The sequence below is a fragment of the Saccostrea cucullata genome, unplaced genomic scaffold, assembly GCF_032062105.1.
Source record: "Saccostrea cucullata isolate Sc308-1 unplaced genomic scaffold, CSIRO_AGI_Scuc_v1 ctg11372, whole genome shotgun sequence".
Taxonomy (NCBI): Eukaryota; Metazoa; Mollusca; class Bivalvia; order Ostreida; family Ostreidae; genus Saccostrea; species Saccostrea cuccullata.
In genome coordinates this window covers 3,639-17,500 of record NW_026922229.1, presented here as the reverse complement: position 1 = coordinate 17,500, position 13,862 = coordinate 3,639, and the positions used below count along the sequence as shown (strand labels likewise).

At 32.2% G+C, this 13,862-nt stretch overlaps 1 protein-coding gene and 1 long non-coding RNA gene across 2 annotated transcripts; one reads left to right on the top strand and one right to left on the bottom strand.

Annotated features, from left to right (window-relative positions):
• Window positions 1-2,396: 2,396 nt before the first annotated feature.
• Window positions 2,397-10,020, top strand: LOC134261418 (uncharacterized). The gene is made up of 3 exons (XR_009990814.1): window positions 2,397-2,764; window positions 7,876-7,951; window positions 9,159-10,020. It is a non-coding gene; the product is annotated as an uncharacterized LOC134261418 (long non-coding RNA).
• A 2,608-nt stretch (window positions 10,021-12,628) lies between these two features.
• On the bottom strand, window positions 12,629-13,477 carry LOC134261417 (uncharacterized; the record flags this gene model as incomplete). Its single annotated transcript, XM_062743861.1, has 1 exon — window positions 12,629-13,477. A coding segment is annotated over one exon (795 nt), but the record flags the coding sequence as incomplete, so codon positions are not given.
• Between the last annotated feature and the right edge of the window lie 385 nt (window positions 13,478-13,862).

Here is a 13,862-nt window from a genome sequence, read left to right as displayed (position 1 = left end):
CTCAAGAACCACTTGGCCAGGAAAGCTGAAACTTATGTGGAAGCATCCTTGGGTAGTGTAGATATTAAATTGTTAAAATCATGACCCCCAGGAGTAGGGCAGGGCCACAATAGGGAATCCAAGGTTTACATAGAAATATGTAGAACAAATCTTTAAAAATCTTCTTCTCAAGAACCACTGGGCCAGGAAAGCTGAAACTTATGTGGAAGCATCCTTGGGTAGTGTAGATATTAAAATGTTAAAATCATGACCTCTGGGGTTAAGGGTAGGACCACAATAGGGAATCCAAATTTTAGTTAGAAATATATAGAACAAATCTTTAAAAATCTTCTTCTCAAGAACCACTGGGCGTGGAAAGGTGTAACTTATGTGGAAGCATCCTTGGGTAGTGTAAATTCTAAAATTTTAAAATTATGAAAGGGAAAGGGGTAGTGGGGCATGATAGGTATAGCAAGAGGGGGAATCTAGTAAAGAACTGCATCACCCAAATTACTCAGGTGAGCGATGTGGCCCATGGGGCTCTTGTTTTACATATGAAGGTCATTTATATGTTTGTTTTTTTCTTCTTTCCGATTCTTATCACATGTACATTTAGAAATTTGAAAAAAAAATGCTGTAGTTACATTTAAGCTTAGCCTTAAAATCTGTGGAGTGTGGCCTTTTAACTTTTTAGTAATAGCAATGGAGAGGGAAACAATTTTTAAGATGAAGATTTTTATCTTGCTTATTAACATGTTCACATACAGACAATGAGCTAAAATGAAATGACGAAATAAAGTTGAAATGACTCTCAAAATTTCAAGTTACTTGATAGTTATGCAAGATCGATTTTCAATTGTTATATGGTGTCAACTAAATCTTATTTAGAATTTCAGTTTGTCCCATAACGAAAATATTGCTTAACTTCTTCCTCTCTATTATACGGGTGTGTGCACAGGACTGAGGCGATAAAATTAAAACTGGTTTAAGTATATCAATGATTTTAAAAATGTTTAGTTAGCATCGTCTTTTCTATCTATAGAAAAAACCACAGTCAAATCATAAATATTATTTCTTTTATTAATTGATAATGTTTTTATAATCAATGGTTTGTCCAGGCGGTGCAACCTCGAAAATGACGTTTTTTTCGCCCTCAGTATTACTGAGAAAAACTCCTTTTTTTAAAAAAAAAAAAATCCAATTAATTCAGATTTGTGATGGTACCTTGTTAGTTCGTAAAATATGCTATTTTTACATCATTTGGTAAGTTCTATACAAATTTATCATAATTTTTCCATGGAGTGACCAAACAATTACAGGCTTTCTAATGACATCAAAAGGGGGAGGGGTCTCTTTTTCCAAAATTCTGTACATTTTTGAGCTTGAAAAAACTTTTATAGACCTAGGAAGTATTTAATCTGGCTACAGAGAAATAAAATGCATCCATAGGACTTATTTTCAATGCTAAAATAAATTCAAAAGGAAAAAGGGATGAATAGCTAATGTCGATTAGTACTCAAGGTGTTAAAAGTCAATCACGACAAAAAATGACGTTGATTTTTTTGTGGTAGCTATTGAACTCCAAAAAGCGAACTATGCTGGCATAATCAAGCGACAATCTCTCCCAATGTTTAAATCCATATGCAATATCATATGCATTGAAAACAGCCTTTCATGAAATTGTAAAGACATACAAACAAGACGTCATGAAATTAAAGGAGACAGCGCCGGGTGAGCACATAATATCTTTTTAATTTTATTATAATTTGGCAAATAATTAACGTACTAAGCTAAAATTTTCAAATTTTATTTATTTTTTGTTGTTTTATGTTCCTTATGAATTTTAAAAACACAGACTACGTAGTAGTAATTTTATCGCCTCAGTCCACGAACTTGTTGATAACCCCTCGTATATGTTCATAAAATCAGTCAAAAGTAAATTAATTGAAAAGGGTAACAAATGTTCTTATTAAAACTTTTCTTAAGAAAGGTAGATAAATCTTATGAAGATTAAGACACATCCCTCAATAACTTTGTTGAATTTAACATATATTCACTGTTTACTCAAGTAAAGTTTTAGAAATATTTTTGATTGAAACAAAGATAATGTACAAATTCAAAAATATATAACTTTACATCACAAAAGTCACGTTATGTCCAAATTTAAAAACAAATCCGCTTTCTACCTGAGTGTATATTTCAAGGTGGGCAGATTGTATTTCTGGTTAAAGCGACACGAAGGCTAATTTTCGTCTAAAACGGTTATTTTTGAAATTATTTTAGCCGTACCTATGGAACATATGGTAAACAAACTGAAGATGACACTATGCATTCTAATTACAGTTAATTAAACCCCCCGCTTGAAAAGCGGGAGGGTATATAGTGATCGGGATTTCCGTCCGTCTGTCCGTGTTTACGAGAGTGCATTTATTGGGTATTTTTCATGCCAAGATTGTACTTATTGGGTACTTTTTGCTTATTGGGTATACCCAATAAGAAGTTTCGCTGAATATGCTTAAAACACCCTAATTGGGTATTTGCAGGTTAGTACCCAACAAAACTTGGACACGACGATTTGTCCAAAAAAGTGTCCAAAAAAGTTGCTTTCACGGACGCACCGTGTTTTGTTGTTTCAGTTTTACATTCGGAACTCTAAATTCTCGAGAGTTCCGAAAATCAACTTCCGTTGATCCTGATCATAACAACGTTTGTTTTCATGGAAAAAAAATATGGCGACTAAGAAACACTTAATGTCAACAAGATTTTCTGATTGACAAGAGAAAAGGTAAGTTTATTCGATTAATATTTATCCATTGCTGGTTTCTTGTTTAAGGAAAATAGATTTTGATGTAATTTTGAAAACAATTGTGCACAAAATTAAAATAGATATATCGGAACAATTAATCCTAAGTTGCACTTGTTTGTATTTTGAATTTTCTCTGTCTTTTTAACTCTCTTGAGGGCGAGAAGTATTTAGTAAATGATGGTATATTGTTAGATAATCTTTAATAAATCAAAAATATTTATTATTTAATTTTATATCATAACCAACTAAGTATGTTCTGACAATGTATATTGGAAAGGGAAATGAAAATTTTAACAATCGTGTGTTCATAAATCAGCTGTAAATTATCGGTTCATATAGACAGTATTACAATCGCAAAGTGAGCTGAGATGATGATAATTGGGATAATTGACAACAACTAAATAATTGTATGTAAGTTTATCTCATCTGATATGTAACTTAAGAGATTCATTGTATTACTGATAAACTTTCAGTCAAAACAGTGCTTCTTTTTGTCTTTGATTTTGACTGAGTGTCTGCTTTATTTTGATTTTTTTTTTTAAATTATTGCTTTTGTCATTTGTTTTAATTAATTTAAAACAATACTGAAATTGATATAGGGCTACTATAACTAATTCACATGATGGGTGTGTAATTAGCATCGCGCTACACCCGGGGCTTCCATTTTTGAGGATGGGGCTAGTGGTTTTCTGCACTGAGGAATCCCCTTGGGCTATTAGGATTTTTAAAATACACATGTAATACATGAAAAGCACCACCGGTATTTTCACTCTTTTTTGCTATTAAATTCCATTATATGGAAATATTCCAGACAGATTGCTCATATTATCCATAAATCTCCACAACTGCATCCATTTTGCAGTACTACAAGACTGATTTACTTAAAAACAATCTTTTATTTCCTAATTTGAATTCCCCCTTTCCTTTGTTTAATATAGCAATATTTGCTTGTACATATATGCCTCACAGATATCTCATTATTAAATTATATACATTCACTCAATCAGCTCAATGATAAGTGTCATGCAATTATGTAGCGTTCTTTTTAACTGATCAAAAATATATTTTTGAAAAATACAAAATTAAGTAAAGAAATATAATTAGTACATTTAAATTAAAGCATTTAATACAATTCGGAGCACGGAGAACACCTCGTTTTATCTAATAATACTATTTTATCTTCTCTGTAATGTGTTATTTAAATCTTTTGTATTTTCTTCCAAGTCGGAGAAAATTCCGAGAATCCAAATTAAATTTTGATATCTTTATTACGCAATTGACTTAGATTTTGTAATTTACGGAGAATTTCTATCTTTATCATGTTTATATAAAGTAATGATACAAATAATAAGTTCTTACAATTTTAGTCAAATAATTTTCATTGTACATACGCCATATATGGCTTTAAATGGTTCAAGATGAAAACAAAATGATTTTTGCTTCGTTTTAATTAGACGAACTAGTGAATGACCAGAAAAGGAATATTTAAAATCTTTTTTTTTCATTTTTTTAAATCATTAATTTATATATGATTAAATTTTACTAGCGAAAATTAAATTAAACTTTAATTTTAAAAAGAATCATCTGTAGTTAATACCCTGACTTTTTTCACGATGAACTTTTTTCAATGTTACTTTTTAATTTTTGCCTCTATATTTGGGCTTGTCACTTTTTACTCGGGGATAGTAACTTTATTGCCACCAAATTGTGGATTAGTACTTGATTTCCTTTATTGCACAGCGATGACTATGATTTAATAGCACAAAAACCTAATGGGTTTACGTATGTGAATTTATATGATTAATGCTTACTTGTGATTTTAGGATAACTGGAGATAATGATTCCTTTTTTCCATTGATATTACATAAATAAATTTAAGTTTACTTAAAAATTTTTATTGTAATCAATAAGTGTCCTCCTTGAATGTGAAAGTCTGAAATACTGTATAGCTGTGCTTTGTAATGTTAATTTTGTTCCATGTCTTACCGTGGTAGGAGAGGCAGAGATTGACCAATCAAAATCTGACCAATTAAAATCTAACAAATGAAATTCTGACCATGCGGTGCGTTACTCTGCCTTTTCTCCCATCTACATCCTTGGAGGACGGACGTTGTTTCAAAGTTTGTTATTTATTTTATCAAGATTTTGGTGAGTAAATTTATTTCATTATGTCTTCTATGAGTAAAACTTCAGTTGTCATTCTTGGACACTCAATTGTGCGTCGTTTTCATGAATTCTTGAAATATGGTGACATTAGGTATTCTGCGAGCCTTGGTCTGGGAGAAACGCATTCCGTTCTGTACAGGGGTGTGGGTGGAAGAAAGGTTCGTGATGTAATATCTAAGGATATGGAGAGCGTATTTGCTTTAGGTCCAGATGTAGTTGTTCTAATGATTGGGGAGAACGATATTAGTCCTAGTACAGACGCTACTTTGTTAGCTGCAGAAATTGAATCTGAGTGTGGTATCGGTAATGCATCGTCGCTATAAAGTTGCAAAAATAATTGTTTGTAAATTATTGCCACGATTTGGTGTTCGTTTCGGGTACAATAATATTGCAGACAAAGTAAACGCAATATTGAGAGATGCATTGCCAGCACTGGGTTACTGCGTATTTTGGGAACATGGGAATTATTTCGTTTCTCCCCGTGAAGGAGACTGCAGTCGTAAATTTGTTCACGACGGAGTTCATCTGAACAGTCAGGGGAATGTTCATTTATATAGGAGTATAAGGGGAGCTTTAATTTCAGCGAGAAAATAGATATACATCTAAGTCATAAAAGTTTGTCACCATTTTGTTACTTTTATTGTTCGTCAATTTTTCAGATAGATATTCTTTGAAATTATACAACATTTTGTTATTTTAACAGTACGATAGGCATTTAGGATGTATAATAATGTAAAACGGATTTATCCTTTTTCTGTGAAGAAAATTCGGTTGGAAAAAGTATCAGCAAATTTGATTGTTTCGTTGTTGGTTTAATTTTTACAGTACTTTAGGCAGATACTAAGTACAAGTTTCAGGCAGTTTTTTGGTACTTGCCAAGTTTCAACCCATTTGGGTTTTTTCATTTTGGTTTCGGCTTTTACCATGCAGATGGCGATTTTTTCCATCGTTTTTCAATTTTATTTCTAGGAATGTATTTTAAAGCATTCCAGATTTTATCCTTTTTCTGTGAAGTAAATTCGTTGGAAGAATGTCTGCCAATTAGTTTGTTTCGGTATTAGTTGATTACTAAAATATTGTGAATTTTTACAGTACTTTAGGCAAGTCCTAAGTACAAGTTTCAGGCAGTCTTTTGTACTTGCCAAGTTTAAACCCTTTCGGGTTTTTTCATTTTAGTTTCAGCTTTTACCATGCATATGGCGATTTTTTCCATCGGTTTTTATTTGATGTCTATGAATGTATTTCAATGCATTCCAGATCGACTTATCCTTTTTCTGTGAAGGAAAATCGTTGGAAATTGTCTGCCAATTCGTTTGTTTCGGTATTAGTTGATTACTAAAATATTGTGAATTTTTACAGTACTTTAGGCAAGTCCTAAGTACAAGTTTCAGGCAGTCTTTTGTACTTGCCAAGTTTAAACCCTTTCGGGTTTTTTCATTTTAGTTTCAGCTTTTACCATGCATATGGCGATTTTTTCCATCGGTTTTTATTTGATGTCTATGAATGTATTTCAATGCATTCCAGATTGACTTATCCTTTTTCTGTGAAGGAAAATCGTTGGAAATTGTCTGCCAATTCGTTTGTTTCGGTATGAGTTGATTACTAAAATATTGTGAAATTGTACAGTACTGTACTTTAGGCAAGTCCTAAGTACAAGTTTCAGGCAGTCTTTTGTACTTGCCAAATTTGTACCCATGCGGGTCTTTTCATTTTAGTTTCAACTTTTACCCCGGCGATTTATTTTCTATCGCTTGTTTATTTGATAAGTCTAGAAGTGCATGTTGATGCCTTCCAGATTTATCCTTTTTCTGTATAAAAAGAAAACAATTTGTTGGAAAAATATCTGCCAATTTGTTTGTTTCGGTATTAGTTGATTACTAAAATATTGTGAATTTTTACAGTACTTTAGGCAAGTTCTAGGTACAAGTTTCAGGCAGTATTTTGTACTTGACATTTAGCCGTTTTGGTTTTTTAATTCATGTTAGGCCCACTTTTACCTTGATGATTTTTATATCGATTTCACTTCAAGTTGATTTACCTAATCATGTTCGATTCAATGGTCCAGATTATGGAGGAATTAAAAAAAATAAAAAAAAAATAATAATAATAAAAAATTAAAAAAAAAAAAAAAAAAAATCCGCATTTCATTTTTGAAGGTACAAGTTTACTGTTTGTTTTTTATTGTAATCAATAAGTGTCCTCCTTGAATGTGAAAGTCTGAAATACTGTATAGCTGTGCTTTGTAATGTTAATTTTGTTCCATGTCTTACCGTGGTAGGAGAGGCAGAGATTGACCAATCAAAATCTGACCAATTAAAATCTAACAAATGAAATTCTGACCATGCGGTGCGTTACTCTGCCTTTTCTCCCATCTACATCCTTGGAGGACGGACGTTGTTTCAAAGTTTGTTATTTACCTCCTGCCGCCCCGCCTCCGCCATTTCTTTGTTGTTTAAATTTATGTTTTAGCGTTTTCAGACCCATTTTCATGATTTTTCTGTTAAATCTAAGTGGTAATTACTGTAAATTTGGATTATCTCCCTTTACAAAATTGGTTTTATTTCTCATCTTGATATCTTGTGTCTGCTAAAAATTATATGTCATTATTAATAATACTTTTGAGAATTTCAAACAAATTATTAAACGTCACAAAGGTGGCAACACACGACAAACTGTTTTACAGACTTTTTACTCATTGAAGGAGGATAAGATAAGGTGTTCTAGCTTTGAAAGGATTATGGAAAGAAATTAACCAGTTGATGGGTAACCGGGGTATCAAAATACTTATTGCATTAAAATAAATATTTTCCTAAGTATTATGTTACAATAAATTGGTTTAGATATTTTTTTATAAAAGTTATCAATAATTACAATAGAAATTAAAACCATAATTATGTTCATTGAGGATTTTCAATATGTAACAGGTCAAACAGGAACTTCAGTTGTGAACATTGCAGAGAACACACCCATCAGAAGATGACCCTCAGAAATAGGACAATTGTAAGTAATCAGTAAAATGAACAGGAATACTTTAATTATGCCAACCATAAGATTTTTAGAGACATTTTTGCTTCTTAAATTAGAAGAGATAGAGGGAAAAACTTGTACATACTACATAACTACTAGGCAACCAGCCTTTAACTGCAGGAAAGCTTTTGGTATGTGCAATACAGCTACATAAAACCTCTTTAGTATTCATGTTAAGTTTGAGAAAGTACCTTAGTATTTTTTCTAGTGTTTGCCAACATTTTCATGCACACTAGCTGTTTGCTTGTTTGTACTATCATTTTATTTTAAATTCTTCAGATGCCCTTTACCTTTGCCAGTTTAGAATCATTTGTTTTAAGGGCATTTGAGGGTTGGCTCCAGAACTTAATTAATTGTAAAGTAAATACCGTGGTACTATTCAGTCATAGGTTATGTTAATACGTGTATAACATTTTGTTCTGATAGAGGTGGCATACAGGAAAAGAAACAATACTAGATATCACTTCAAAGGAATAAAATAGTTTCATCTTGTAGGTGTATTTTATTTAAGGATCACTACTTCATGTCTGATGTGGTGAAAGTTATTCATATTATGTTTGACTGTAATATTTCATATTTTCAACTTCTATCCAGCTTAGTCAATTTTAATTAGATTTTGTGCAAAGCATACCCAAGGAAGAGGGGATGGAGTGTCAAGTGTGTCTCTGTCCCTGTCAATATAATTTCAAAGCAGTTAGTAAGGTTTGGGTCAATTTTAAATCCTCTTTAGCAGAACCATTGGGCTAAAAACAATACTAATGTGAAAGCTTTATCATTAAGTGTAGAGATGTTTTTGAAGATTATGTACCCCTAATGAACTGAAAGTGTTACATTAGAAGTCTAAAATTTGCAAGGAATAGGTGTAAAATCTTTTTAAAATCTCCTTAACAATCAGAAACTAACATACTGTCTAATTGATATGCAACATCGTTTTGTGTTTTGAATGATGATTCCATTTTGATAAATTTATGGCGGATGGGGGGTAGGATGAAGATGCAGTTAGACATAGAAGAAAAAAAAAGAGTTGATAGAATTTAGTTTTTCTTACATTTTATTTATCAATACATACTTCTGAATAAGAAATATACTTCTACTTCTTGGTTGGGTTTGATCAACATAAAGGGTGTAGTCAAGAAAAACATGTTTTATAAGGCAAAGAAATGCCTTTATCTAATTGCAGAATGAATAAAATGGACAGAGGCAGAACTGAAGGAGATGCATGAAATGAGGAATATTTCAAAGATTGCCTGAGCATAATCACTGCTACTGGATAAACATATGGCAATATAAAAGAGCACGGTCAATGGAGGTATCATACAGTATAGGCCATGAGAGACCCTGAAGAAGAAAGTATTGAACAGAAACAAAAATAAAACCATTTTGACATGTATTGAAATATAGGATCAAAGTCTTACATGTAAAATTTGGACATGTAATGACTTTTCTCTAGCTCTAAGACTTTTAACAGTGATGATTTGATTTAATATCTTTATCCCGATTTGTCGAAAAGATTTGGACATAGTGCATCAATTATTTTAAAGTTTTGATACAACGAATTCATTCATTGTACTTGTAACTGAGTTTTCTGGTGCAACACTGTTTTATCGGCTTCAAATCTAAGTTTGTGATTTCTAAACCAGATTAATGACATCATGAAATATCTTTTAACATCGGTGACTATTTAATCCATTCTTTTACATCTCAGAAGTATTTTTATTATTGCAGGGAAAATATGCATTGTACATGTATCTGTAATAAACAAGATTATAGAAATTTTCCATATAATTCAACACAATCTTAGCAACTGAAGACAAATATTTTATCAAGGGTGTGATCTATTTATAAATATGGTTTTCAGCATCTTGCTCTACCTGTAATGACTTGCTCCAAGTTCCAATATTTAAATTTAAATTTTGCAAACATGGTTATAAAATTCTTTAAAAGCCAAATAGTTTAGGCACAAAATGCTTATATATTTCCTATCATTTGTAAAGTGTACACTGAATGAGATGTGGAATGTTAGAATTAAAGTATTAAATATGTTTTGGACTTATGTATGCTTATGCAGATAAATTTGATTTCAACTAGGGAAGGTAAATGTCATACTTATTGGGTTTTCAATCTAATGCAAGAGTATAAATTTCCAAGACAAATTTGACAATTTTAATGAAGGGCATAGGGTAACCCAAGAAAAATTGGATAGGTAAACATCACCTGTTGGGTTTTACTCTAATGTTGGGATGTAATATCCAAGAAGAGTTGAACCAATGTCCAATACCTATTGGGTTTCCTTTCTTATGAAAATAAATATTGAGAAACCCAAGAAGAATGTCCAATACCGTTTAGTTTATATACTATTGAAGGGATAAAGATATCCAAGAGGAATTGAACAGGTGTCCATTACATGTTGGGTAGTATTCTGATGAGGGAATTCTCAAGAAACCCAAGAATTAGACAAGTGTCCATTGCCTGTTGGGTGGGATGTAGATATCCAAGAGGAGTTGGACGGATGTCCATTACCTGTTGGATGGTATTCTGATGAAACAATTCAAGAAACCCAAGAAGAATTGGACAAGTGTCCATTACCTGTTGGGTGGAATGTAGATATCCAAGAGGAGCTGGACAGGTGTCCATTACCTGTTGGGTTGTATTTTAATGATGCAATTCAAGAAACCCAAGAAGAATTGGACAAGTGTCCATTGCCTGTTGGGTGGGATGTAGATATCCAAGAGGAGTTGGACAGATGTCCATTACCTGTTGGGTGGTATTTTGATGAAACAATTCAAGAAACCCAAGAAGAATTGGACAAGTGTCCATTACCGTTTTGGTGGGATGTAGATATCCAAGAGGAGTTGGACAGGTGTCCATTACCTGTTGGGTTGTATTTTATGAGGAGATTCAAGAAACCAAAGAATTATATGAGTGTCCATTGCCTGTTGGGTGGGATGTAGATATCCAAGAGGAGTTGGACAGATGTCCATTACCTGTTGGGTGGTATTCTGATGAAACAATTCAAGAAAACCAAGAAGAATTGGACAAGTGTCCATTGCCTGTTGGGTGGGATGTAGATATCCAAGAGGAGTTGGACGGATGTCCATTACCTGTTGGGTGGTATTCTGATGAAACATTTCAAGAAACCCAAGAAGAATTGGACAAGTGTCCATTACCTGTTGGGTGGGATGTAGATATCCAAGAGGAGTTGGACAGGTGTCCATTACCTGTTGGGTTGTATTTTGATGAGGAGATTCAAGAAACCCAAATAGAATTGGACAATTTACACATGTTCAATTGTTCTTGGGTAGTTTAATCCCTTAGTCAAAATACAACCCAACAGGTATTGGACACCTGTCCAATGCCTGTTGGATACCTTCATTCTGTCCAACATGTAATGGGCATTTGCTTATTATTAATTGGTCATGACTCAAAAAGGTTTCTCCTTTAATACTTAGTTTTGTTATTCAAGAAAGGTTGAACAGAGTCTGAGATGTGTTGATCATATATTTTAATATTAGTTATTTTGAAATATACAGGTGTATATCCTTATTGCTAAGAACAAATCAGTTATGTGTTACAATAAAAGAGCTATATCACAGAAATTGACAAAAATATGGGTTCAAAACCAAAGGTTTTCAGTCTTGTCTGAATATACCAGCAAATATTTAATATTTAATAAATTTGAAATGAATAAAAAACAATAAGAAAAAACCCAATAAAATACGGACACGAGGATTAATATCCAATAAGATTTGAACAGTAACTACCCAAATAATGCTCTCTCGTGTGTACACTTTTTTTGTATCCAATAAGCAGTATCCAATAGGACTTGGACTTGATGTACCCAATATATAACCAAATGTGTGTTCGTCCGTCCTTCCGTCCGTCCGTCTGTTACGCTTTTTCTTTTATCCGCAACTCCTCTTATACTACTGAGTGAAATTTAATGAAACTTTCACAGAATTTTTATTACATATTGCCATTGTGCACCTCCTATTTTACTTTTTTATTCGACACGTATTTTACGTTTCCCAGAGCAAAACATGGACATTGCCATTTTTTGTTTACCTATGACGTCACATAATAGAAGCTTCAGGATAACATTTGATTGGACGAGTTATTCCTCTTTACACATTACTGTAAAACAATATATAGCAACACATCGACATTATGGGAGGCGGGGGGTATCATTTAGTGAGCTCATTGCTCACAGTACCTATAGTTTTTTTCAGTGTTAGAAAGGAGGATATGTTTTTTACATCGTTTTTATTAACAATCCTATATATATATATAAATATATATATATATATATATATATATATATATATATATATATATATATATATATATATATATATATATATATATATATATATATATATATATATATATATACAACAAATCGTCTTGATTCATACAAAATGCAATTCTTCAGCAAATTAAAAAGTGTTTGAGAAAAATAAAACAATCAATTAATAAAAATCATCATTTAAATTTCAACTAATATGGCTTTCATAGTTTCAGATTCTTATCATTAAATCTTTTTTTCATATAAATTACATATCTTTTCAAATACTTTGATTAAAGATTTTGATCCCATTATGACATTTTCTTCAATATCATTTGCACACAAGAGTATTTATGATAGTTGCAAGACTTGGAAACTATATAGTTATATTTTCTTTCTGAATATTGTCTAACTCATATTCACTAAGTTGAAGAGGTATTTATTGTTTTTTTAAATTCTTCGGCAGATTCCTTAATAGACGTGATCTTTTCTGAAAGACTGTTTAAACTTTTTTGGTTTGCAATTATTTTTTCCCGGTTTTCAGAGAGTTCCTTGATAGTTTCTTCGATGAATTTTATTCTTCTTCGCAAAAGAACGTCTGTGATCTTTGATATCAGTTTATTCAATGCATCACCGTGGTTTTCTTCCATTGAGTTGCATATCTTGGATTTAAACAAGGATTTACTTTTTTCATATTCTTTATCTATAATTTTCTTTTTCCTAGAATCGCTACGTAAGTAAGCAATGATTGGGGCAACAACTGGTGCTGAAGCAACAGCTATTGCAAACCCTGCAGCCAGCAGAGGAAACCAAATTGGAGCTGTCGCTATTACTCCAGCTACATAAGGAGCGATTGACTCTTCTTTATAAATTCCTTCCTTTTCTGAGCTAATTACAACGGGAGTTCCGGTCCATTCAGTTTCCATTCTTTCGATTTCGAAAGACATTTCTTTATAGGAACTCAAAATATCATCTTTAATATTCGTGAATCGTTCAAGTACATCAGGCGATCGCACTTTTTCCTCTATATAACGATCAATTCTTTCCCGAACTTCCTCATCAATCACATTTGGAACATACTTCACCTCCATAATTGGAAGCCAATCTTTTGGATTAAGGATTCTTTCCTTTCCAATGTCTGATGACATGTATTCAAAACTTGCATTTGCTTCTTGTTCAATAATATTTTTAATACGCTGACGCCAGAAATGGCTTTTCTAAAAATAAATATTAAAAGAATTTTCATTATGCAAAGAAAAACCTACAAAGCAGAATTTGTTTCAAAAAATATATTTTGCAAGTTCTCTTATTAGTCTACTACCGGTAAAACCGGAGGGGATTCTAGGTTTCTTCTTAGTCTGTCCGTCCCTCTGTCCGTTCGTTCCTCTTTCCGTTTGTCTGTTAGTCTGTCCCACTTGGGTTTCCCCACTTCTTTTTATAAACGCTAGGTAAATTTTGGTATGGAAGTTAAAGCTGATATTTAGCAGAACAAGTTTGCAATTGTTCCCGCTTCATTTATTTTTGATAGAACTATTAATGTTCAAAACTATATTATCTCTTTAAAAATTATAGATTTGAAACTTACAAGGTATGAAACCTAAA